This window comes from Rhineura floridana, chromosome 11 (assembly GCF_030035675.1).
Source record: "Rhineura floridana isolate rRhiFlo1 chromosome 11, rRhiFlo1.hap2, whole genome shotgun sequence".
In the NCBI taxonomy this organism is placed as follows: Eukaryota; Metazoa; Chordata; class Lepidosauria; order Squamata; family Rhineuridae; genus Rhineura; species Rhineura floridana.
The window spans coordinates 73,948,961-73,974,509 of NC_084490.1; the positions used below are offsets into that span (position 1 = coordinate 73,948,961).

Below are 25,549 nucleotides of genomic sequence, written 5' to 3' on the forward strand. Positions count from 1 at the left end.
GATCAGTAAACCTCGGCTACAGACCATGGTTTATTGGGAGTGAAACAAACCACAATTCCTGATTCAGATGTAGCACCGTGTCAGGGATTGTGGATTGTTTCCTCCCAGTGCAGTTGGCTAGGAGAGAGATGGAAAGGTGCGATCATGATAAAGTATGGTTTACTGCAGTGACGGAGAGCCATTTTCAGCCCAAGGGCCACATTCTCTTCTGAGCATCCTTTCAGGAGCCACATGCCAGTGATGGGTGGGGCCAGAGGCAAAAGCAGGCACGGCAACAAATGTGAATTGTATCTTTGTGTAGTAGACTAGTTTCTAAAGACACATTTTCTTCTTCAACCTCCATCAAAAAGCATTTCAACAATTCAAGGATACATTCCAGCCAGGTAAAAATACTCGAAGAGTGAAAAAATCCCTTCTGAGGGGTATGGCTGAGGAGGGGGTGCAACCTGGAGCCAGATAGAAAGCCTTGGAGGCCCATATTTGGCCCCTGGACCTGAGGTTCTCCATGGTTTGCTATGAGATGAACAGGGCCGTTGTAGGCCCTACAGCATCCCCAAAGCTGCCCCATTCTCTTATTTAGTATTATTTTTTATATCCCACCTTTCCTCCATGGAGTTCAAGGGTGGTGTACAGTAGGGCCCCGCTTTACGGCGTTCTGCTTTAAGGCATTCCGCTGATGCAGCGGCTTTCATTCTTAATTTAAAAGCTATTTTTTTCTCTTTTGCGACATTTTGCGCTGTTTTCGCACGACGCGGCCCATTAAAGTCAATGGGGTTTTGCTTTACGGCAGGGGTCCAGAACGGAACCCGCCGTATAAGCGGGGCCCTACTGTACACGGTTCTCCTCCCTCTCCATTTTATCCTCATTGTATCCTGTGAGGTAGATTCGGCTAAGAGATTGTGACTGGCCCAAGGTCATCCATCAATCTTAATAGCTGACTGGGGATTTGAACCCTGGTCTCCTGGCTCCTAGTCCAACACTGTATCCACTACTCCACACTAGCACGACATTCTTCCAGATTTCCTATCAGATTTCCTTCCTTTCTGTTCGTTTCCTCCTTTTTTCCTGGCTTTTAAAAGTGTTTTAAGGTTCCCCCCTCCTCTTGTTAAGGAAAATGGCTTTTTTGCCAAATGTCTGAGAACAGATTGATAGACTTCTCCTGCATTTCTGCATATATGTGTCTAGTCAATAAGGAATTTCACTTGCTTTTCAGAACTGTAGTTGTATCAGTTTGCTGTGCTAAAAAAAGTCCTCTGTATTCTTAATTGAGAATAACCCCATCACTTCTGAGTAGACCAGCACAGCCATGATGAAAATTGAAGCAGGGTGGTCATTATTGAGGAGTAATTAATCAAGAACACTTTTTTTGTCTCTGACTGTGCCCATAATTGCCTCTAACTTTGCCCACCACAAGCATGCAGCTTCCCCTCACTCTCCCAATTACCTGTGATGGAATGTGGCCCTCTACAGAAAAAAGGCTGCCCTTCCCTATGTGTCACATAAAAACATTGTTTTAACTGTTAATTGGAGATGCATTTTCTTTAAATTAAAGTAGTTTGGGACAGCAGTTGCATCTGAACAGCATCATATATGCAGTACTTAGGAAATAGAGGGTTTTTATTTTGATGAAGCTGCACATTTTTGCTGTAGTGTGCTAAATGAATTATTCATTATTTCTAGATATAAAGCCTTGCATTCTTTACAGATAAAAGTTTGGTTTGAAAATGAGGGAGAAAAATATATTGGGCCTTTGGATGAAGAACAGCTTTCAGTTGAAAATGTGAAAAGAAAGCAGGAACAGTTTCTCGTTTTCAGTGAAAAAGCAATGGTAAGTGCTTTGCTTTCTGAATGCTTATGCATATATCTTAAAATATCTAACAACCAGGCCCACAGCTGTGGTGGGGCTTCCCCAAATGCAGGACTGGTGGACACCGTTAGGAATCCGCCCTCCTACATCATGGCTGCCGGCATCAGTGGCCAAGAGTTTGGAAGGGCCCATTAAGCTGACACAATCCTGCTGCGCATAGTATAGCCACTCACCTGCCCTCTGACTGTCCTCTTTCCACTTTCAGATGAGAGCACTAGGCATTAGAATGAGAGCAATTTCTTGGCTCCCATACATGCAGTGGTTGACTGCTATAAATCATCCAACATGCCCAGTGGGTGCTGCAAGTATTCTCCTTCAGAGTAGAGAGAGTGACTTTGGGGAGCAGAGCTGAGGGCCATGAGCTAATCCAGACTAGTATTTTAGGTCCAAACTGTACTTGGCCTTGAATGCCGAATACAAAATAACAAGGCACTAATGGAGTTCTTTGCACAAAAATTTGAGGTGGTGGATCCTATTCTTAAGGGATGCAAATTACTATTGATTAGGTTACTGATAAATGCCGTGGTGATTAGGGAAGCTGTTTTGTTGCCAGAGCTAATTGATGGCCAAATCGATACATGTGCTCATGTTGACAGTTAGCAAATAGGTCAAGTGCAGAGTTAGGCATTAACATATGTGTCCAGAGCTCTTGCCATTCTCAGATGCTGAGGGAAAGTTTGTCTTCTGTTAATGAGGATATGTTATGGTTTGCTTCCTGATGCTGTTGCTTTCTAATAACAACAGGTAGCCCCTATGTGGGATGAAGCAAGTGCCCACTACCAGCTCCATATGGCCAGCAGGCAACAAGAAAACAAAGAAGGGGGGCCTCTACACGAGCAGGGAAGGGGTTTATGCCACTTCTGCCCCCTCTCTAAATCCTTCCAAATGGAAGGGCCCTTCCAGCTCTGCTCTGTACTGTTTTGCCACCCCCCCCCGAAAAAAACCTGATCAGCCCTATGCAAGGAAGAAAAAATAAAAATAAATAAATTGTGGCTTTCCAGCCCATTGCCTGCAGACACTATGGGTGTCTGAAGGTGCCAGTGAATGCTTTCTGGGATGCCATGGTGCCCATGGGCACTGGGTTGGTGATCCCTGATATACAACATGATGCCTGTCATAACATCTTGGTATCCCTGCTTTTTTTTTAGGCTTTCAAAGCATTTGACAGGCCTTTCTCCTTGGGTTATTGGATGAGTTAAATTTTGATTTTAAAAAATCATGAATGAATCAAGCAACTTCCACCTCCACTGCTGTTATTCACATGAACTTCTCTGACTCTGGTGCCGTTCAGTTAAATAGAGGCACCTAACTGTGTTGTCTGTTACTGCCTCAGCTATTTGCTATAGCCATTGAAACTCTATAAGTCTTGATATGAAGACATACCAAGGAGAAGGAGATTGTGATTCAAGAGAAATACCATAGTTTCAGTATTGGCTAACAAACGCCTTCTGAAGCCCCAGTTTCTCAAACTCTTCTTCCCTTATCTAATAGAATGAACTTGGTCAAGAAGAAATGTACTATTTGGTGTGTTTCATGGTTTATATTACAGCAATATTGCCAGAAAGGGCTGTTGCTCATTAAGGAGAATTCTTTGTTAAAATCTGAAGAAGAATTTCAAGCTTTCAGTAGGTATCTGACTAACATCACCATTCAAACAGAGAAGAGGAAAAATGAACTGGAGAAGCTGATTAAGCTATATGAATTTTATGAAAAGGTAAGAACAATTTTATTTTATTTTATTCTTATTTCACATTGCAGTAATCTAAATATTCTGTTCAGCAGTAGGTCACAGAAGACCTGGCATCTTCTCTGCTGTTCTACAGTTTGCCTTTCCATGAAAATAGCTTTGCTTATGGATCTCAGCGCTAACAGCCTACCGTGCTATGCACTAGCTACAGAATATGGTAGCTAGACAAGAATTGATATATACAGCAGAGAGAGCAAGTTTCTTCTTTCTTGGTAGACAGGTTTCAGTTTTTGCAATGCAAGGTCTTGGAGGCTAGACCATCAACCCAGTAGTGACACAACTGCCCAGCCTCAACAGCTTAGCCTGGGATGTTCTAGCCTCCAGGCTGAAGAACCTAATGCTGGCACATTCAAAAGGAATGGAAGTCAAGCTCCACTCCTTCCCCAACTGGTAGGCATGCCTCCCATTGGGAAATAGGGATCACACCAGAGGCCTCTGAAGTGACACAGGGGACAGATCAGAGTGTTGCTCTTTCTATTTCTTAGTGGTGTGATCAGTGCTGCTTCCCAAGAGGATTCCTTAGGTTTTACATTAGTGTCTTATAACTGAAACAGGAATTGTCCAGAATGCAGGCTTGGAACTAGTGACATGTTAATTTCATTACCATCACCGGCTGAAATACAAACATCTCAGCATGTGTCAATGCCCCTCCCCCCAAATTGCTAGTATGCACCAGAATATAGAACAGGAGCTGCCTGTTTCAAATGCTGTTTTATTGACCTGGAGAAGCATAATATATCCTCCATTAAGCGTATGTGACTAGAAGCACAATCCTAAATGGAGAGGGATGGGGAGTGAAGAGACAATCTGCCACATCCAAACTCCTGCCAGCTTGAGTCATCCAGGGTGAGAAGAGGGTGGACTTAGCTCCTTCATGCTCCATCTGTCTTTTGGAAAAAAAATATTCTCATTGGTTCCAATGGGGAGGGGATTAGTTGGGGCAGTCCAGACTGGTATGGATTGGGGGGCGGGGGCTGATCCGGGGCCTTCCTGTTGAATGAAAGGCCACCTCCATCCTGCCCCTCAAATGGTCAGAGTCTGTCACTGGTGGGAACAATGTCAGTGGTAGGTCTAGGCCTGCAGAGCTTGCCACAATCGTAGCAGAGCCTTCTGCAATGGATGTGTTCCTCCACACACAAGCTGGTGGAGCTCTTTGTTGCCAGAAGGATCCTTCTGCACAATCCTGACTGCCAGCACCCAGTGGATCTGGGAGTTAGCATTGTTCTGTTGTCACTTCTGCAAAAGGAACAACAGAAGGATCACTTTTGATGCTTATTTTAGCCAGGGTTTGCCTGTGTTTGACACCAGAAAAAAATACTGTGCCATCACTGACCCTCTTTCTTGTGTGTCTCTGGAGCTGAGAATGCCCCTGAATTTTCTCTCAGTACCAAATATGACAGGTAGCCCGAAACCATCTTGGGATTAGACGCACCATAATCATTAACTCTGACTTCTCTCTTTTTATTAATTTAAGTATTTTTATACAAAGATGAGTGACAATCTACTAATGAGGGGAGGGAACCCAAAGAATTCTGAAATAAGTGAATGCTAGGCATTTACATACTTTAAGGGAATATATTTTATAGAATCATAGAATAGTAGAGTTGGAAGGGGCCTATAAGGCCATCAAGTCCAACCCCCTGTGCAATGCAGGAATCCAAATCAAAGCATTCCCGACAGATGGCTGTCCATCTGCCTCTTGAATGCCTCCAGTGTCGGAGAGCCCACTACCTCTCTAGGTAATTGATTCCATTGTGGTATGGCTCTAACAGTTTGGACGTTTTTCCTGATGTCCAGTAGAAATCTGGCTTCCTGCAACTTTAGCCCGTTATTTTTTATTTATTTATTGTATTTATATACCGCCCCATAGCCAAAGCTCTCTGGGCGGTTTACAAATAGTGTGGAAGAGTCTCTTTGTCCACAGCCCTAGGGTTCTTCATTCCTGGTCTAGAAGAATATATTCAGATTACTTTCCTAGAACCACATTACTATGTAAGCAAGCACCAAATGGCTGAAACTCAAGGAATGCTGTAGTACCTCCAGAACAACCTGGTACATTTCCAAATGTCAACTAAGGATCACAATATACTCCTTTAGATAGAAGAGTATATCATTTAGCAAAAGAGGCCCAAACTTATCATGTATACATCTGAATGCTTACCTGAAATGTTATTCCGTGTCCTGCACTCTGGGACGACCAAGAAGAAATCCCAGCCCTCCTCTATGTGACAACCATTCATGTACTTGAAAAGTGCTATCATATCTCCCCTCAGTCTTCTCTTCTCCAGGCTAAACATGCCCAGTTCTTTCAGCTCTCCTCAGAGGGCTGTGTTTCCAGTCCCCTGATCATCCTTGTTGCCCTTCTCTGAACCTGTTCCAGTTTGTCCACATCCTTCTTGAAGTGCGGAGACCAGAACTGGACACAATATTCAAGATGAGGCCTAACCAGTGCTGAATAGAGGAGAACTAATACTTCACATGATTTGGAAACTATACTTCTGTTATTGCAGCCTAATACAGCATTTGCTTTTTTTGCAGCCACATCACACTGTTGACTCATATTCAGCTTGTGATCAATGACAATTCCAAGATCCTTCTCACATGTCGTATTGCTGAGCCAAGTATCCCCCATCTTATAACTATGCATTTGGTTTCTTTTTCCTAAGTGTAGAACTTTGCATTTATCCCTGTTGAATTTCATTCTGTTGTTTTCAGCCCAATGCTCCATCCTATCAAGGTCCCTTTGAATTTTGTTTCTGTCTTCCACAGTATTAGCTATGCCCCCCAATTTTGTATCATCTGCAAATTTGATAAGCATGCTCTGTACCTCCTCATCCAAGTCGTTAATAAAAATATTGAAGAGCACTGGACCCAGGACCGAGCCCTGTAGTACCCCACTCGTTACTTCTGCCCAGTTTGAGAAGGAACCATTGATAAGCACTCTTTGAGTACGATTCTGGAGCCAACTGTGGATCCACCTGATAGTTCCATCCAGCCCACATGGGGCACTTTGTCAAAAGCTTTGCTGAAGTCAAGGTATATTATGTCCACAGCATTCCCACAGTCTACAAGGGAGGTTACCCAGTCAAAAAATTAGATAAGATTGGTTTGGCAGTATTTGTTCTTCATAAAGCCATGTTGGCTCCTAGTAATCACTGCATTGTTTTCAAGGTGCTTACAGATTGACTGCTTTATAATCTGTTCCAGAGTTTTTCCAGGGATTAATGTTAGGCTGACTGGTCTGTAGTTCCCCGGTTCCTCCTTTTTCCCTTTTTTGAAGATAGGGACAATATTAGCTCTCCTCCAGTCATCCAGCACTTCACCAGTCTTCCATGATTTCGCAAAGATAATAGACAGCGGTTCTGAGAGTTCTTCAGCCAGTTCCTTCAATACTGTAGGATGCAGTTTATCAGGCCCTGCCAATTTGAACTCGGTATGGAGAACAAGTCTTATGAGGAAAGGTTGAAGGAACTTGGCATGTTCAGTCTGGTGAAGAGAAGGATGAGGGGTGACATGATTACACTCTTTAAGTACCTGAAGGGCTGTCACATAGAGGAGGGTACAGATTTGTTCACTGCTGCCCCAGAGGGTAGGACTAGGTCTAATGGTTTTAAGTTGCAGGAGCATAGATTCAGATCGGACATTAGAAGGAACTTCTTGACAGTAAGGGCAGTTCGGCAATGGAACCGACTGCCTACGGAGGTGGTGGGATCCCCTTCGCTGGATGTCTTCAAGCAGAGGCTGGACAGCTATCTGCGGGAGATGCTCTAGCTGTGGATTTCCTGCTGTGAGCAGGGGGTTGGACTCGATGGCCTACAAGGCCCCTTCCAACTCTATGATTCTATGATTCTATGAAAGTGATTAGGTATTCCTTGACCATTTGTCTGTCAGTCTGAAGCTCCAATCCTGCCCCTTCCACTTCATGTTTCCCGGGAGGGTCACAGATCCTTTTTTGGGAGAAGACTGAGCCAAAGTAGGAATTGAGGACTTCTGACTTTTGTTTGTCCTCTGTTATCATTTTGCCATTCTCATTGAGTAGCTGTGCCACCATTTTTCTCTGTCTTTTACTATGGACATACCTGAAGAAAGCTTTTTTGTTGCTTTTAGCATCCCTCGCTAACCTCAGCTCATTCTCAGCTTTAGCCTTCCTGACACCATCCCTGCAATTCCGTGATACCTGCCTGTACTCTTCCTTTGTGGCCTGGCCTTCTTTCCACTTCCTGTATGTGTCCTTTTTATTTTCATGTCATCTCTAAGCTTTTTGTGAAGCCACACTGGCTTCTTCTGTTGTTTCCCCCCTTTTTTTCCTTGTTGGAATTGCTTGCCATTGCACTTTTAGAATTTCCTTTTTTAGAAACTCCCACCTATCTTGGACTACTTTTCTCATTAGGGTCACTTGCCATGGAACCACGTTCTGAGTTAATTAAAATCAGCTTTCCTGAAGTCCAGGGTGCGCATATGGCTACTCTCAGCTTTTGCTTCTGTTAAAATCAAGAATTCAAGTATGGTGTGGTCACTTTCCCCCAGAGTTCCCGTTAACTGCCACTTCATCCACCAAAGCATCTCTATTGGTTAGAATCAAGTCCAGGATGGCTGATCCTCTGGTTGCTTCCTCCACTTTCTGTAGGAGAAAGTTATCTCCAACACAAGTCAGAAATTTCTTGGAGGGGCCGTGTTTGGCAGAATTTGTCTCCCAACAAATATTGGGATGATTGAAATCCCCCATTACTACTACATCATGCCTCCTCGAAACATTGGCAATTTCCTTTTCAAAAGTTACATTCTTGTCTCCTCCTTGAGTGGTTGGTTGGTAATAGACTCCAAGCACCACATTCCTTTTATTACTTGCCCCATTAATTTTAATCCAGATACTCTTGGTGGAACTACCAGGCTCGTCTTCCTGTATTTCTGTGCAGGGATATACATTTTTAACATATGGCGCGACTCCACCTCCCTTTCTATTCCTTCTGTTCTTTTTGAACAAGTTATATCCTTCAATTGCTGTATTCCAGTCACGGGAGTCATCCCACCAAGTTTCAGTTATACAAGAGTTGAAGTTCGTCCTGCTTGTTTCCCATGCTCTGGGCATTAGTATACAGGCATCGAACACCATGTGATTTATGGCTTGGCTTCCTTACTACATTTTTCTGAGGACTGTCACTGGTCCCTGTTACAGCCGATCTCTCTGTTCCCGTTACTGTGCACAAGCCTTCATCAGTTGTTACCACCAAGTTTACTTCTCCCTCCCCCTTAGGATTCAGTTTAAAGCCCTCCTGATGAACTTCTCCATGCTGTGGCCGAAAACATTCTTCCCATTCTTATGCTATGCTCTAGCCTAAAGCTGGTTTCCTTTTACCACTCAAGGATTGTTGGGACTATGTGAGGGAGGTGAGAGTTCTCTAATAGAGAATTCTCAATATCCTTACCAAGCTACAATGCCTAGTATTTTTTCGAAGGTCATTATGGTTAATTGGTATACAAATGATAAAAATTGTAATGTAGATCGGCCCTGACTCTCATTTTGCTACTATTTACATGGAATGTAAAATTTAGGTATTTTGTGGGCTTTTTGATGTTTTGCACACAAAAATGTCATCCCACTCGCTCACTAACAGTAGAAATCCTTAGATATTAAATTGTTCTTTTTGGACATTTAAATTTGGGGTAAAAATTGTCATTCATGTGCTGCATATGCCCACAAATAAATAATTAATATTGATGACTAAATATATGAGGTTCTCCATTTAACCATTCTTTTCTTTTTTTTACTTATCATCCAGGCTCACAAGTGGATGGTTCATTGTAATGAGTATCTTGACAAGCTTTCAGTGGAAGCCAAGTATTCTCAATTAGCAGTTCAGTCTTTGCAAAGCTACCACCAAGAAGCTACAAAGGTTTCTGCAGAAAACTTTCAGAAAGTCAGTGAGGTTATCATTGCTCTGGGTAACAAGGAGGAACTAAAACAATGGAATATTTTATGGCTCAAATGTCAGCAGACCAGGCATCACTTAGAAGAAGTCCTTTCAGAAGTAGTTAAAGGTTCCAGCAAAGAAGGATCCAGCAGTACTCTCAAAGAGATGGGTCATAAGAATAGCCAACACCCAAGCAGTAAATTTGAAACACAAGAACATAGTCATTCTTGTAGATTTTGTTCTAACACTGATAATAACATCCTTGATAGTAAGTCACTCTGTCCATTTCAACATTGCTGCTCATCAGTGGGTGCATCTTCTTTTTTAAATCAGGATGATACCACTGAAAATACAGATGTATTTTCTCCAGTGCCACAAACACTTACTCCACTACTGGGTAGGTTTCAAAGGACTAGCCCTGTTTCAGAGGATTTGGACAACATTTCCACTTGCTATTCGGAACCAATCCAGACATCCAGCACCCGCCACAGGACACATCCACTAAAGAAGATTATGAAGAAGACCCAGAGCTTCGAGTTGACCCGACGTGAAAGTCACTCTGAACTGCACCAGCATGGATATACTGGAGTTTATATCAGAGGACTGGAGGTAGCCAGCAATGTTGCTGTGGAAAAGAGAAACACACAACGTGCAAATATCAAAAGTCCTGTGATTTGTAGAAATCGCAGTTTATCATCTCCATCAAGAATCCATCACACAGAAGATGAAGAAGAGAAAAAAAGAGGGGGAAGGTGAGAAATGGCAACAACGGAATCCATTTTGTTGAACAACCAACCTGGATAGTGCTTTAAAGATTTAAACATATTCTCAGTAGAATTGTTAGCTGAAAATTTTCAGTCAATTAGCTGCCTTGCTTTTAATCACTCAAACTGATTAAAAATAAATATTTTAAACATGTCATGTTTTGAGGGCCTTCAGCGGAGGTAACATTCTTCAAGAACAGGCAAAAAGATTGTTTGTAACATTGCACTCTTCACTGAGCAACGTGTTACAGGAATCTCTCATCATTTTTTAAAAATTTATTAAAATTTATATAATACCAAGCATGATTCCATAGACACCTTAGGGCAGTTAGCAACAATAAATTTTGAGTCTGAGCTCGAGGCATTAAATAAATGATTAATTTTGTTCTCTGAGTAAAATAAAAGATATCAATGTGGTCAAAAGATTTTAGTGCTCATTTCTCCCCTCTCAGCAGCACTAAATTATTAACATGTACCTGCCTTTTAGAGGTCAGTAATTCAGCACAGCTGAGAGGAGGAGGGGAAAAGAACATCATCAAGTTGCAGGCCTATGAAAATCCCCTGCATGTCAAGGGCTTACCTTCTTGTGTCAGAGGGACAGTGTTCCTTCCACTGAAGGGAACAGGGATGAGTACTTGGCAAAAGTATCATGCATACATCTTTAACAATGTGGCTCGTCCTATGTATTTTATCCTGCCCAAGGAAATCTGAGAGCAGTTTAACATACCTTACTAGCCTGTGTTAATGTTCATGGTTAAATTTTTTTGATGTAATAGTTTGAAGCATAGTCTTTTCTAAATTGTGAGTGATGTTGGTTCCTGATCATGTATCAGCTGGTGTTATATCATATAATATCTACCAGCCAATTGTTCACAAATCCTAAGGGGGATTGAGTAGACCCTGACGTATGGATAGCAGTGCTTTAGCTTCCCAAGAACAAAAAGGAAAAGGGGTTGTTGACATGAAAATGGTTGAATTTAGAATACTTGATACTGTAACATCCATGCCAGTAAGATGCAAAATTGTAATGTCCTAGGTTTTTTTAAGAAAAAGCCAGTTATCAGATGTAATAATGTGTGTCATTGTGGCACAACATGCTTCTAAAGGAGAGTCAGAATGGCAGGCCCTTGACTTGACATTACCTTCTTTAATGGATGAAGGGCCTTAAGCTGAGGCTGGGCTTTTTTGCTGTTGATCACAGAACATGCACAGTTCACCATTTATTTTACTGTGCTCCTTTATCACTTCAGGGCAGGGGAAGTTTTATGTGTCTTTTAATGTTGCCTATGCTAAGAATAATGACCCCAGAGACCTCTCCTACTTCATTGTGGATTATCCTCTGCACACCCTCTTACTTTTGAGGGTCGGAGTGTTCCAGACTGAGGTTGGGCAATACATGTACTCTTGACTCTTCAGAGGATCCCTGTCTGTCTTGTAGCGCTGGAAAAGTTGATGCTATAAAACTAGGGAACAACCTCTCATCTTTACCCAAGAGCCTCGTTTAAGATCTCCCTCCAAGAAGGGAAGATAAAGACAAGCCCTAGTTTGATGCCAAGCCTCTCACTTACCTGGTTGCTGAAGTTTCTTCTTTCTCTTGAGTGACCCATGCCCAAAATGATTGACAATGAATGGATCGAAAGAACCTTATTCGTTTAGAAATCAGGCACATGTAGGAGCCACCAGGATGCTTGCCATTGTAGCTCTGACTCTGGTAATGACGTATGAAAAGACAGGAAAATCGCCCTCTACTGATAAGGATCTGTCACAGATGCCAAATGCTGCTCTAGACCAATGTGACATTGTTCTAAAAGGGGTTTCCACCAAGTAGCCTCTGATTGGTTATCCATATGTATGATTGAGGGCCACTCTTGAAGAAGAATAGCAGCTACAGGTAAGCAATTGTTTCCTGAAAGGTTTCTTTTCATAAGCTACAGACACACAGCCTCCCATATTCAGCACTCATTATGTTAATCTGTTCCCATAGTAAAAACCTGTGCTTCTCTGTGCTCCTTTCATCTTTTTCCTAACTGTTTCCCTTGAGTGCCTTTTGAGTTGTCCTGTGCCTGACTCCCCGTTTCGTGGCACAGACTTTTATCCAGCATGTGGTGGTGGTATTTTTTACACACTGTGAGTGAGAAGAATGCTCTTTGAGTAATATATTCTCACTCAAGTACACCAATTTACCTGTATTGCCCACGTTCATGGAACATTATTAAGATAAACACTGGCTTCAGATTGTCAAGGTGTTTTTTGCAACCATGAGGATTAGACACTGGCTTCTTGTTGAAGCTGCTCCTCATTCTTATCATATGTCTCCAAGTTAATCATAGAATTAGAGGGGCCTTGTAGGGTCAATGTAGGAATTGTGGAGCTAGAGAATTCCTGACAGATGGTCATCCGGCCTCTACTTGAAGGTTTCCAGGAAGGAAGAGCCCAGCACTCCTCTAGGAAATATTGTTATTTATTATTAGTCACTTGTTACGTGAAGGTCTCCAAGTGACTCACAGTACAACTGCAGCACTGGAGGATTGGAGAAGACCTGCCCTGAGCATCTGGGTGCTTGCTTTGCTCACTTCTCTGGATTGCTGTCTCTTGAGACAGCTGAAGTCCCTGGTAAGTGCTGCAAGGACTGGGACCCCCTGCCTGTCCTGACTCCAGAGAGAGACTGCAATTAATCTTGCAGCCTCTTGCATCAGCTCCTGTCTGGGTCAGGGAGCATAAAAACCTGGCTGCCCTTGGGCAGTGGTTCTGCCGCCATTGGGGTCACCGCCAAAGGGGTGACACCAAAGGGGAGAGTCCTGAGGGCGAGGGCACTACCCCTCCTATTTTTTTAACCAATCTAGAGGATATTGGTAGTGGGGAGGGTGTATGGCACATGTGTAGTTCCTACGCAGGTTGAGAGCCTGCTCAGTGAACTAAACGATAGGAGAGAGTCATCGGATGACTTCAGAGTGAGAGTCTGCAACTGGTAGAAGGCTGGCCCTCCCTGGGTGTGAGATGGGGGGAATAGATGTGCCCTGTGTGAAAGATATTGAGTGGGTCTAACTGTTCCCAATTGTCTCAGTGGCTTACTGGGATAACTAGTCAAGGAAGATTTTGTTGGTGGGCTCTTGTTGGGTCCATATCAGTTGTTTAGGAGGAGTCTTAGTAAGGAGGAACATGGGTGATGCCACCCCAATTTCAGTGATCATGGGTAGAGGGAGGTATAGCCATGGGGAGGTGGTGAGCTACCATAGAAGTCGAAGGCAAGTCTATCTACGCCTTGTTCCTTACTCCCCACTCCTCATGGACAGGTTCCTCGTTGCTCATCTGCTGTGCCCACTGTCCTGTGTGTGGTGTTTAATGCCAGATGGGTACACAATAAGACCACACTCATCTACGGTTTGATCATGGATGAAGGTGTCAATCTGGTGTGCATTACCAAGACCTGGGTGGGTGAGCTGGGAGGAGTTGAAATGACCCTGCTTTGCCCACCTGGATACTGGTAACTTCCAGGCTGGATTACTGTAATGCGCTGTATGTGGAGTTACCATGGAGGTTGGTCCAGAAGCTGGTGCAAAATGTGGTGGCGAGACTGCTCACTGGGGCAGGGTATCACCAACATGTCACCCCACTGCTGAAAAAATTGCACTGGCTACCTATTAGCTACCAGGCTAAGTTCAAGGTTCTAGTCTTGGTGTACAAAGCCCTATACAGCTTGGGACCAGGATACCTAAAAGACCGTCTTATCCCTTATATATCCAGTTGATCACTGTGCTCCACAGGTGAGGGCTTTCTGCAGATACCATCTTATCAGGAGGTCTGTTCCGCACAACTTAGGAAACAGACCTTTAGTGTTGCGGCACCTACCCTGTGGAATTCCCTCCCCTTAAATATTAGACAGGCGCCATCTCTGTTATCTTTTTGGCACCTACTGAAGACCTTCCTCTTTCAGCAAGCCTTTCAAGTAGTGACCTTATCCCAGTCTGCGTCTGTGTTGGAATTGCTTTTTAATATGTTTTTTAAGCTTTTTTAAAAGCTTTTTAAAAAATATTTTTATGGTCTGTTTTTATGATGTTGTAAAGTGTTTTTGTTTGCCGCCCAGGGCTCCTACTGGGAGGAAGGGCGGGATATAAATCAAATAAATAAGTAAATAACATTAAAAACACAAATAAATTGATTATGCCATAAAACAAAGAAAAATAACCCCCATAACAGCCCTAAGACGTTTTGGCAGCGCACTAACAAAAAGCAATATCACCTCAGTCTATCAAATGCCTGGGTCTTTATCTGGTACTGAAAATATATCAATGAAGGTGCCAGGTGGACTTCACTAGGGAATGCCACAGATGGGGAGCCACAACTGAAAAGGCCTTCTCCCTTGTCATCACCCTCTGAGCCTCCCTCAGAGGGGGGACCTGAAGAAGGGCCTCAGATGACAAATTAAAGGTCTAGGTAGGTTTATATTGGGAGAAATGTTCCAGAAGATATTGTGGCCATGAGCCATAAAGAGCTTTGAAGGTCAAAACCAGCCCTTTGAATTGGGCTCGGAAGCATACAGGCAGCCACGGTGGTTGCAACAGAATTAGTGTTATATGAAATTTTTGCCTTGAATCTGTCATCAGTTGGGCAGCAACATTATGCATTAATTGAAGCTTCTGAACCATTTTCAAAGGCAGTGCCCCATAAAGTGCATTGCAATAATCCAACTTTGAGGTTACCAGAGCATAGATAACTGTAGCCAAGTTACCCCTGTCCAGATAGGGTTGCAGTAGGGCCACAAGCCTAAGCTGATGGAAGGCATTACATGACACTGAGGCCACTTGTGCCTCAAGTGACAGCAAAGGATCCAGAGAACCCTCAGGCCACACTCACGGTATGCTGATGACATGCAGCTCTATGTCTCCTTTTCATCTTCTGTAGATGAGGCAGTGGATGTGCTGAATCAGGATTGGTTGCAATAATGGACTGGATGAGGGCCATTAAACTGAAGCTTAATCCAGACAAGACTGAGATACCCTTGGTGGGTGGTTCCTCTGACTGGCCACACACCACTCAGCCAGTCAGAGGAACCACCCACCAATAGCATCTGCAGAAGGAGAAAAAGAGACATACAACTGCGTGTCATCAGCATACTGATGACAATGCACTCCAAAACTCTGTATGACCCCACTCAGTGGTTTCATGTAGATGTTAAGCAACGGGGGGACGACACAAAACCGACCCTTGTTGGACCCCATACCATGGAACCCATGCAACCAAGTTCTGCTCCCCAAGAACCAATGTGTGGAGTTGACCATCCAAGAAGGAATGGAACCACTGTGATGTGGTGTCCTCAATAACCAACTCAGTCATGCTAGAAGGATACTATGGCCTGTGGTACCAAAAGCCACTGAGAGATCAAGGAAGATCAATGGAGTCACACTTTCCCTGTGTCTCTCCCAACACAGGTCATCCAGTTCCCTTACCAAAACCAGACTGAAATTCCAATTAAAATGGATCTAGGAAATCTGTCCACCTGGAGTATCTGGATCTGGTTGGCAATTACCCTGTAAAGAATCTTGCCCAGAAAGGGGACATTTGCCACTGGTCTAAAACTATTAGGTTTTTTGAGTCCAGGGAAGGCTTCATTATGAATGGATTTACTACTGCCTCCTTCAGGCACTCTTGGACCACTCCTTGAAGAGAAGCATTAATTACCTCCCTGGCCCATCCAGCTGCCCCCTCCTTTCCAGATTTTATGAGCCATAAGGGGCAAGGATCCAAGACAAGTAGCTGCATGAACCTGGACAAGTACCTTGTCCATGTCCTTAGGCCACAGCCACTGAAATTCATCTAACAACACTGGACAGGAAAGCACTCCAGACACCTCACCAGGTTCATCAGCAGAAATGATGGAGTCCAAATTCTGGTGGATGGCAGTGATTTTATTCTCAAAATGCATAGCAAACAGGTCACAGCCGGCTTTAGATGGCTCTGCAACTTCCCTAGGACCAGTATGTAATAAGGCACTAGCCACTCTTAACAGCTCCACTGGATGACAAACTGAGGATGCAATGGAGGTGAAGAAGTAATTCTTCTTTGCTGCCTTCATTACCACTGAATAGGTTCGAATGTGAACACATACCAGTGTTTGATTACATTTGTTGGGACCTTTCCTCCACCTGTGCTCAAGTTATCTTTTCACTTCATTCTTCTTAGCTCTGGGGCATACCACAGAGCTTTCTGAGCTCTGCTAGTTGGGAGAGGACACTCAGGTGCAATCGGGTCAACCGCATAGGACATCTCTGTATTCCACAGATCGAGCAGGGCTTCGACAGAAGAGCTGGCGATCCCAACCAGAAAACTCCCCAGAGCCCTCTGAAAACCAATAGGATCCATTTGTCTCTCGGGGTGGACCATCTTAATAGGCCCCCCGCCCCTGCAGGGGGAAAATCCTTGCTGGAGGTCTTCATGCAGAGGCTGGACAGCTATCTGCTGGAGCTGCTCTAGATCTTGAGGTTCCTGCATTGAGCCCCAGGGTGTGTGACTAGATGGCTTACAAGGCCTCCGTCCTACTCTGTCATAGGGAAGGCACTGGGCAGCTGTCTCTAATGTGTTCAAATGACATTGCCCATCAAGCTATTGCTGAATGCTGCTGTTGGGAAACTGCAAATTGATTGTTTTATGTAACTGCTTTGAGGTCACTTGTGACAGAAACTGGGACACAAAAGCTCTACATTAATAATGAATAATACATCAAAAGATAAAAGATCATTATTAAGTAACAGTGCCCATCCTACAATAATATAATGAGGGCACATCCTACCCCACCCAACTAAAAGATGAACACCAATTACAAGCAAAATGCCTAGATGAATAAAAATATCTTCACCTGAAACCTAAAGACTGATAGCAAGGTATAGGTTTGCAGCTGGGCCATCAGCCAAAGCTGACAGAAGCTACTCAGTGCCACCGAGGCCACTTGTGCCTCCAATGATAGTAATGCATCCAGAAGTACCCCTAGACTCAGGGCCGGCCCTGGGATGAATAATGCCCTGGGCGAGGAATACCCCCCATGGTCATCTTTGCAGGACTACCCAGAGGGTTTATGGGGTCCAGTGCAGGTATGATATTGGGGGCCCTGCTGCTACAAGGACCCATGCATGAATTTTCAAAGCTGGGGTCCACGTGAGAATTGCTGCATGCACAGACTATATGTGAGAATTAATGCCTGTAGCTCCTCCTTGCCCTGGGATCAAACAGAATGATAGATGTGTGCCATTTTTTCTTACATGGGGATAAGGGAATAGGGATTAGGTTGTGCTTCTCCTCAAATTCGAAACCCCCTCTGGCAGAACTTCTTTCTGCTTCCTGGGACTCAGTCTCACAGATCTGGTTGGCCTTCTCCACTACCCACTCAGGAAGGATTCCTCCCTTAAAGACTGGCCTCACACCACCCCTATACCTTTCCATGTGGTAACTACCACAGAAAATTACTCTCCAGTGGGGAGTACTTTGTGGGGGCCTGGGACAAATTGTCCCAGTTGCCCCACCTCTCTGCAGCTTTACAGTGTTACCAAGTTGAGTGACTTGTGTGGGTTTGCAAAACAAAGCAGTGTAACAGACCCTGCTACTCCCAGGCTCTTCCCCAGCAAAGCCCATGAAAAGGTCCCAGAGCAAGCTACCTCTTATTTGCTGCTCTGTTTCCAATGTGCTCCTGCTTCAGTTCTAGCATCCCAGTGACAACTCTGTTACGTGGTGTGGGTGGTTCTCATAGAGCTGTAGGCTTACATTCTTCATTCAGCATACGCACAAAATGACTCCTACTGCAAGCTCTCCTCCCTTAACAATACTTCCTCAGCTATCACAGGTTTTACATTTAATATTTCTCATTCTGTAACAGTTCCTATCTTTTGGTAAGCATTCTTTAGTTTAGGATGTCCATTATTTTATCTTTTAAAAGGAAAAAAAGTTATAAATAAAAAAACTATCCACCTGACCTCTTACAGCTTTGGCTTTATTTTATTATTATTTATCTAGCGCTTACATTTATAGTGTTTATAGTATTTGAAATGCTAAGTGCTTCTTACCGTTGCCTCAAAGTAAAGCTGCGTTCCACTAATTTTTCCCTAGAGCAAATGACATCAAAATGGAAATTGAAAAGGAAACATACATTAACGCTAATTGAAGGAAGATCATTTTTGTAGTTAGTACTGAAACAACCCGTAAAAACTTGCAAAAAAGGTTACAGACACTTGTTTTGTACCACCCTAGCTCACAGCAGACAGTACATTCATAAACACAGCCACTGAACTCAGCTTGGCATTTGTCAGCTCTTCTCTGAGACAGCAGTTTCGGTGGGGGTGCAGGCAGGGCTGGAGATTCCTTGGTAATTGCCAGGCCGTAAGTCCTCAGCCGGCAGCTTGGCTATAAATCTGCCAGGCTAGCAAGGAGGAAGCAAGATAAGGGCAGAGGCCGTTCAAAGCTTACGTGCCAAGCCAGAAATCCAGAAGTGACGTCAGTGAAGGTCCAGGTCTAGTTTGCCGAGAGATCAGTCCAAGTCAAGGTTCAGGGGATAGGAAGACACACAGTGGTCACGCCTGACGTTGTAGTCAGCAACAAGCTGAAGCCAAGGTTTGACTTTTAAGGAGCAGGTTTGTCAGCAGGTGTGAGCCATCAGCGTTTTGGCCTTAAGTGGACAGGCCTGCCCCTCTTCTGCCTGACCTTCTGTTGTCTATGTTCTGCAGGTGAGGGGGGAGTATCCTGTTCACTGGCTGCGTGTGGCTGAAGGGCTTCAGCTGTTTCTGGGGTGCTCTGCAGCTTAGGGGGAGAAGGAGCTGGGTTCTCAGGAGTTTCCTCCGTTTCTCCTTCTGGGTCTGCTGCTTCTGGGTCTGCTGCTGTTACTCCCGAGTCATCCTCGTCTGATGAGTTCTCTGACGGGGCCATGACACTATCCCCTTCCCCACGACCAACCCGCCGCCTGCCACCTGGGCCCGGCTTATCCGGGTAGTGCTGGTGGAATCAATGGACCAGACGAGGGGGATGCACCTGCGCAGCATCTTCCCACGAGCGTTCCTCTGGGCCGTACCCCTGCCAGTCTATGAGATACTGGAGGTGGCCACAATGGCTCCGGGAGTCCAGGATCTGTGCCATTTCAAATTCCTCTTCCCCATTGACTTTTATCGGGGGGGCGTGGCTTACTACCCAAGGGGTGAGGCAGGAGAGCGGGAGTCAGCAGTGATCTATGGAAGACAGGGTGAATGCAGAAGGATGCAGGGAGTTGGAGCCGGAATGCCACCGGGTTAATCTGCTGGGTGATACGGAAGGGACCTACGTTCCGAGCCTCCAGCTTTTGAGACGGATGGTGTGAACGCAGGAACTTGGTCGAGAGCCATACCCGGTCCCCTACCTTCAGCGGCGGACCTGGTTGGCGATGGCGGTCCGCAAAGCGCTTATACGAGCCCTTTGCCTGCTCCAGCTGTTCCTTCAGGACTGCCTGCAGGGCCTGCAGCTCCTGCAGCATGACATCCGCAGCGGGGACCAGCGAAGGGGGTCCCACTGAGGGGAAGAACCAGGGGGGGTAGCCGTAGGAGGCACAGAACGGGGTCTGGCGTGTGGAGGCATGAATGGAATTATTATATGCGAACTCAGCCAGAGGTAACAGATCCACCCAATTGTCCTGTTGGAAACAGGTGTAACACCTCAGGTATTGTTCTACGGTGGCGTTGGTGCGTTCAGTTTGTCCATCTGATTGAGGGTGGTGGGTGGAGGACAAGTGAATCTGGACGTTCAGGGCCCGAAACAGTGCCTGCCAGAACCGGGCAGTGAACTGGGCTCCTCGGTCAGATATCAGGTGGTTGGGGAGGCCGTGCAAATGGAAAACCTGGGTCAAAAACAGTTGAGCAGTTTCTGGGGCAGAGGGTAATCTGGCACAGGGGAGGAAATGGGCCATCTTGGTGAACAGGTCTGCGACCACGAGGATGGTGGTCATTCCCCTGGAGGCCGGTAAGTCCGTGATAAAATCCAGGGAGACCGAGCGCCAGGGCCCTGGGGGGGTAGGCAGCGGGAGCAGGAGCCCAGGTGGCTTTCCGGGGTGTCTCTTGGCTTGCTGGCAGGTATCACAGGCAGCTACACAGTCATTGACATCCGCTTGGACCCAGGGCCACCAGAAATCCCGTAGGACCAGGTGGAGGGTTTTATAGGTTCCAAAATGACCTGCAGGCTGGCTGTCATGGCAGAGTTGGAGCACCTCTCCCCACAGAGCTCCCGGGGGAACGTACAAATGGTTCTGGTGGTACAAGAGGCCATTTTGCAAGGAAAATGGGCTGTCCAGGATGGGCGTTCCTGACTGGAGCTCTCGCTGCTGTGCCAGGGCGTATGGGTCCTTTTGCTGCTGTTCCTGCACCCGGTCCAGTAGGGGTTGTGGCTGGTGGGTAGCTGTGAAGTTCTCTGGGTGGAGGATTGGGCGAAGGGGGCGATCGAACTGCTCGGCTCGGTATTCCGGCTTGCGAGAGAGTGCATCTGCTTGTGTGTTTCGGCGGCCAGGGAGGTAGGTGACCGTGAACTGGAACCGGGAGAAAAACAGGGACCACCAGATCTGGTGTTGGTTAAGCCGTCGGGCACTTTGCAGGTGCTGCAGGTTTCGATGGTCCATTCGTACCTGTACCGGATGGTGTGCCCCTTCCAAGAGATGACGCCAGGTCTCAAAGGCTACTTTTATGGCCAGTAACTCCTCCCAGATGGTGTAGTTCTGTTCCGAAGAATTGAGTTTCCGGGAGTGGAACGCACAGGGGAGCAGGGACTGCTTTTTCCCCACTGGCTGTAGTAGGACCGCTGCCACTGCCTTATCGGATGCATCGGCCTCTACTATGTAAGGTCTGGTGGGGTCAGGTTGCTGGAGGATGGGTTCAGACATAAAGGCTTGTTGGAGGCACTGGGATGCCTGTTGAGCGGCCTCCGTCCAAGCAAACTTCTCTTTGCCTCGAAGCAGGTCCGATATGGGTGTTGTTAGTTTGGAGAAGTGGGAGATGAACCGGCGGTAATAGTTGGCGAAGCCCAAGAAGCGCTGCACATCTTTGTGGCTTCGAGGAGCTGCCCATTGGAGGATGGTCTCAATTTTGGCTGGGTCCATCTGGATACCTGAGGGAGAGATCCGATGGCCTAGGAAATCCACGGTAGTGAGGTCAAATGCACATTTTTCTAGCTTGGCGAAGAGGCGGTTCTCCTGCAGGTGCTGCAGCACCACTTGAATGTGCTCCTTATGTTCCGAGGGGTTCCGTGAGTAGATCAGGATGTCATCCAAGTAAATCACCAGGAAGCGGTCTAGGAGGTCCCGGAAGATGTTGTTCATGAAGTGCTGAAAGATGGCAAGAGCGTTGCACAAGCCAAAAGGCATCACTGTGTAATCAAAATGTCCATAACGGGTGCGAAAGGCCATCTTCCACTCATCTCCCTCCCGCATACGCACCAGGTTATAGGCCCCTCTCAGGTCCAGTTTGGTGAAAATGCGAGCGCCCCGCAGCCGCTCTAGTAGTTCTGGGATCAGGGGCAAAGGGTACCGATTCTGAACTGTAATCTGGTTGAGGGCTCGGTAGTCATTACAAAGCCGGAGTTCCCCACATTTCTTTTTTACGAATAGTACAGGGGTGGCTGCAGGTGACGTGGAGGGGAGAATGAACCCTCAATGCAGGTTCTTGTCTAGGAACTCTCTGAGGGCTGCCAGTTCGGGTTTCGACAGGGAGTAAATCCGGCCCACGGGAATCTTGGCTCCAGGGAGCAGGTCAATGGGGCAGTCATAAGGACGATGGGGCGGCAACTGGTCTGCCTCTTACGTCCCAAAAACATCCTGGAACTCCCGGTACTTTTCTGGTAATTTCTCCAGCGCAGAGCTTGCCTCCAGGTAGTCAGGATGTGCTCCTTCGGCCCCCAACAGGTGGTTTGGCAATAGGGGGATCCAAGGGTCAGTCGGCCAGTGGACCACTGGATGAGGGGGTCGTGCCGCTGTAGCCATGCCAGGCCAAGCACTACCAGGAAGTGGGGTGCAGCAGCCAGGTAGAACTGGAGGCTTTCCCGGTGCTCACCCAGGACCATGTCTAGCGGCACTGTCTCATGTACTACCGGGCCCGAGGCGAGAAGCCGGCCATCAATAGTCCCCACGAGGATAGGGCGATGAATGGGTTGACTAGGAACCTGGTGCAGATTGGCAAAGGACACGTCCATGAAATTGCTGGTGGATCCTGAGTCCAGCATGGCTGGTACTTGGAGGGTACCCCTTCCGGGGACTGTCAGAGAGATCAACACGGTCAGATGCTTGGGTGGTGAGGAACTGAGGTGGCGGGCCCCTGAACCACGAGGTTGCCCTGGCTCGGGCCTGTGGAGGCCGGGGCGTGGGCGTTTCCCAAGGTAGGGGCTGTGGGTCGTTTCGCGGAACAATGGGCTGCAAAATGTCCCTGGGCCCCGCAATACAGGCAGAGGCCCTGCAGCCTGCGTCTCAGCTTTTCGGCAGCAGAAAGACGTGGCCGAGCCCCTCCCAGCTGCATAGGTTCTACCGGGGGTGTAGGGTCCTTGCCGGAGGGCTTCGAGGGCACAGCCACTGGGGCCAAAGCTCTGTAGACTGGCCGGGGTCGGTTGGTAGCATGCCTGCTTCCCAGCCTCCCATCAATCTGGAGACACAGGCGTATTAGGGCTTGCAGGGTTCCAGGGTGCTCCACCCTAGCTAGCTCATCCAGAAGCTCATCGGACAGCCCCTCCTGAAATTGATCCATGAGAGCCGCTTCGTTCCAGCCCAGGTTTTGTTGTAGTAAACGAAAGTCTGTTACATATTCCCCCAAGGGGCGTCGGCCTTGCCGCAGCCTGCGTATGCGGTAGTTGGCTGTGGCTGATTTGACTGGGTCCTCAAACATAGCTGTCAGTTCCCTGGTGAAGGTGGCTAGGTTGTTGAGCACAGAGCTACGCTCGAGGAGCAGGGGCGTAGCCCATCTAGCTGCGGCCCCGGTGCACAGGTTAATCAGGAATCCCACCCGGGTCTTATCATCTGGGAAGGCCTCTGGTCGTAAATCCATGAAGAGCTGGGCCTGGGCCAAGAATGCTGAGAGCTGTCCTGAAGCCCCAGTGAATTTCTCTGGGAGGGTCACAGGGCACTTGGCTCTCCCTGTAGGTAGAGTGGGTGGGGCTGCTGCTAGCTGGGCTTGCAAGCCTTGGACGGCCAACAGTAGCTGGTCTACTTGTGAGCGCAGGAGCAAGTTTTCCTGCTGGAGTTGCTCCATGGTCGGCACTTCCCCCACTCACTTGTTGCTTGCTTCATTTTGGACTGACTACAAACTGTCACCTCTTCACTGAGACAGCAGTGTCAGTGGGGGTGCAGGCAGGGCTGGAGATTCCTTGGTAATTGCCAGGCCATAAGTCCTCAGCCGGCAGCTTGGCTATAAATCTGCCAGGCTAGCAAGGAGGAAGCAAGATAAGGGCAGAGGCCGTTCAAAGCTTACGTGCCAAGCCAGAAATCCAGAAGCGATGTCAGTGAAGGTCCGGGTCTAGTTTGCCGAGAGATCAGTCCAAGTCAAGGTTCAGGGGATAGGAAGACACACAGTGGTCACGCCTGACGTTGTAGTCAGCAACAAGCTGAAGCCAAGGTTTGACTTTTAAGGAGCAGGTTTGTCAGCAGGTGTGAGCCATCAGCGTTTTGGCCTTAAGTGGACAGGCCTGCCCCTCTTCTGCCTGACCTTCTGTTGTCTATGTTCTGCAGGTGAGGAGGGAGTATCCTGTTCACTGGCTGCGTGTGGCTGAAGGGCTTCAGCTGTTTCTGGGGTGCTCTGCAGCTTAGGGGGAGAAGGAGCTGGGTTCTCAGGAGTTTCCTCCGTTTCTCCTTCTGGGTCTGCTGCTTCTGGGTCTGCTGCTGTTACTCCCGAGTCATCCTCGTCTGATGAGTTCTCTGACAGGGCCATGACACTATCCCCTTCCCCACGACCAACCCGCCGCCTGCCACCTGGGCCCGGCTTATCCGGGTAGTGCTGGTGGAATCAATGGACCAGACGAGGGGGATGCACCTGCGCAGCATCTTCCCACGAGCGTTCCTCTGGGCCGTACCCCTGCCAGTCTATGAGATACTGGAGGTGGCCACAATGGCGCCGGGAGTCCAGGATCTGTGCCATTTCAAATTCCTCTTCCCCATTGACTTTTATCGGGGGGGTGTGGCTTACTACCCAAGGGGTGAGGCGGGAGAGCGGGAGTCAGCAGTGATCTATGGAAGACAGGGTGAATGCAGAAGGATGCAGGGAGTTGGAGCCGGAATGCCACCGGGTTAATCTGCTGGGTGATACGGAAGGGACCTACGTTCCGAGCCTCCAGCTTTTGAGACGGATGGTGTGAACGCAGGAACTTGGTCGAGAGCCATACCCGGTCCCCTACCTTCAGCGGCGGACCTGGTTGGCGATGGCGGTCCGCAAAGCGCTTATACGAGCCCTTTGCCTGCTCCAGCTGTTCCTTCAGGACTGCCTGCAGGGCCTGCAGCTCCTGCAGCATGACATCCGCAGCGGGGACCAGCGAAGGGGGTCCCACTGAGGGGAAGAACCAGGGGTGGTAGCCGTAGGAGGCACAGAACGGGGTCTGGCGTGTGGAGGCATGAATGGAATTATTATATGCGAACTCAGCCAGAGGTAACAGATCCACCCAATTGTCCTGTTGGAAACAGGTGTAACACCTCAGGTATTGTTCTACGGTGGCGTTGGTGCGTTCAGTTTGTCCATCTGATTGAGGGTGGTGGGTGGAGGACAAGTGAATCTGGACGATCAGGGCCCGAAACAGTGCCTGCCAGAACCGGGCAGTGAACTGGGCTCCTCGGTCAGATATCAGGTGGTTGGGGAGGCCGTGCAAATGGAAAACCTGGGTCAAAAACAGTTGAGCAGTTTCTGGGGCAGAGGGTAATCTGGCACAGGGGAGGAAATGGGCCATCTTGGTGAACAGGTCTGCGACCACGAGGATGGTGGTCATTCCCCTGGAGGCCGGTAAGTCCGTGATAAAATCCAGGGAGACCGAGCGCCAGGGCCCTGGGGGGGTAGGCAGCGGGAGCAGGAGCCCAGGTGGCTTTCCGGGGTGTCTCTTGGCTTGCTGGCAGGTATCACAGGCAGCTACACAGTCATTGACATCCGCTTGGACCCAGGGCCACCAGAAATCCCGTAGGACCAGGTGGAGGGTTTTATAGGTTCCAAAATGACCTGCAGGCTGGCTGTCATGGCAGAGTTGGAGCACCTCTCCCCACAGAGCTCCCGGGGGAACGTACAAATGGTTCTGGTGGTACAAGAGG

General features: G+C 47.3%; 1 protein-coding gene across 6 annotated transcripts in view; it reads left to right on the forward strand.

Annotated features, from left to right (window-relative positions):
• The window catches only part of PLEKHG4B (pleckstrin homology and RhoGEF domain containing G4B), a 240,910-nt gene that overhangs the window by 156,467 nt on the left and 58,894 nt on the right, over positions 1-25,549 (forward strand). For all 6 annotated transcript variants that reach the window (XM_061588485.1, XM_061588482.1, XM_061588481.1 and 3 more), the window contains 3 exons: positions 1,706-1,828; positions 3,417-3,581; positions 9,395-10,278. In XM_061588485.1, the coding sequence (XP_061444469.1) occupies positions 1,706-1,828; positions 3,417-3,581; positions 9,395-10,278 (1,172 nt within the window). The remainder of the gene's footprint in view (positions 1-1,705; positions 1,829-3,416; positions 3,582-9,394; positions 10,279-25,549) is intronic.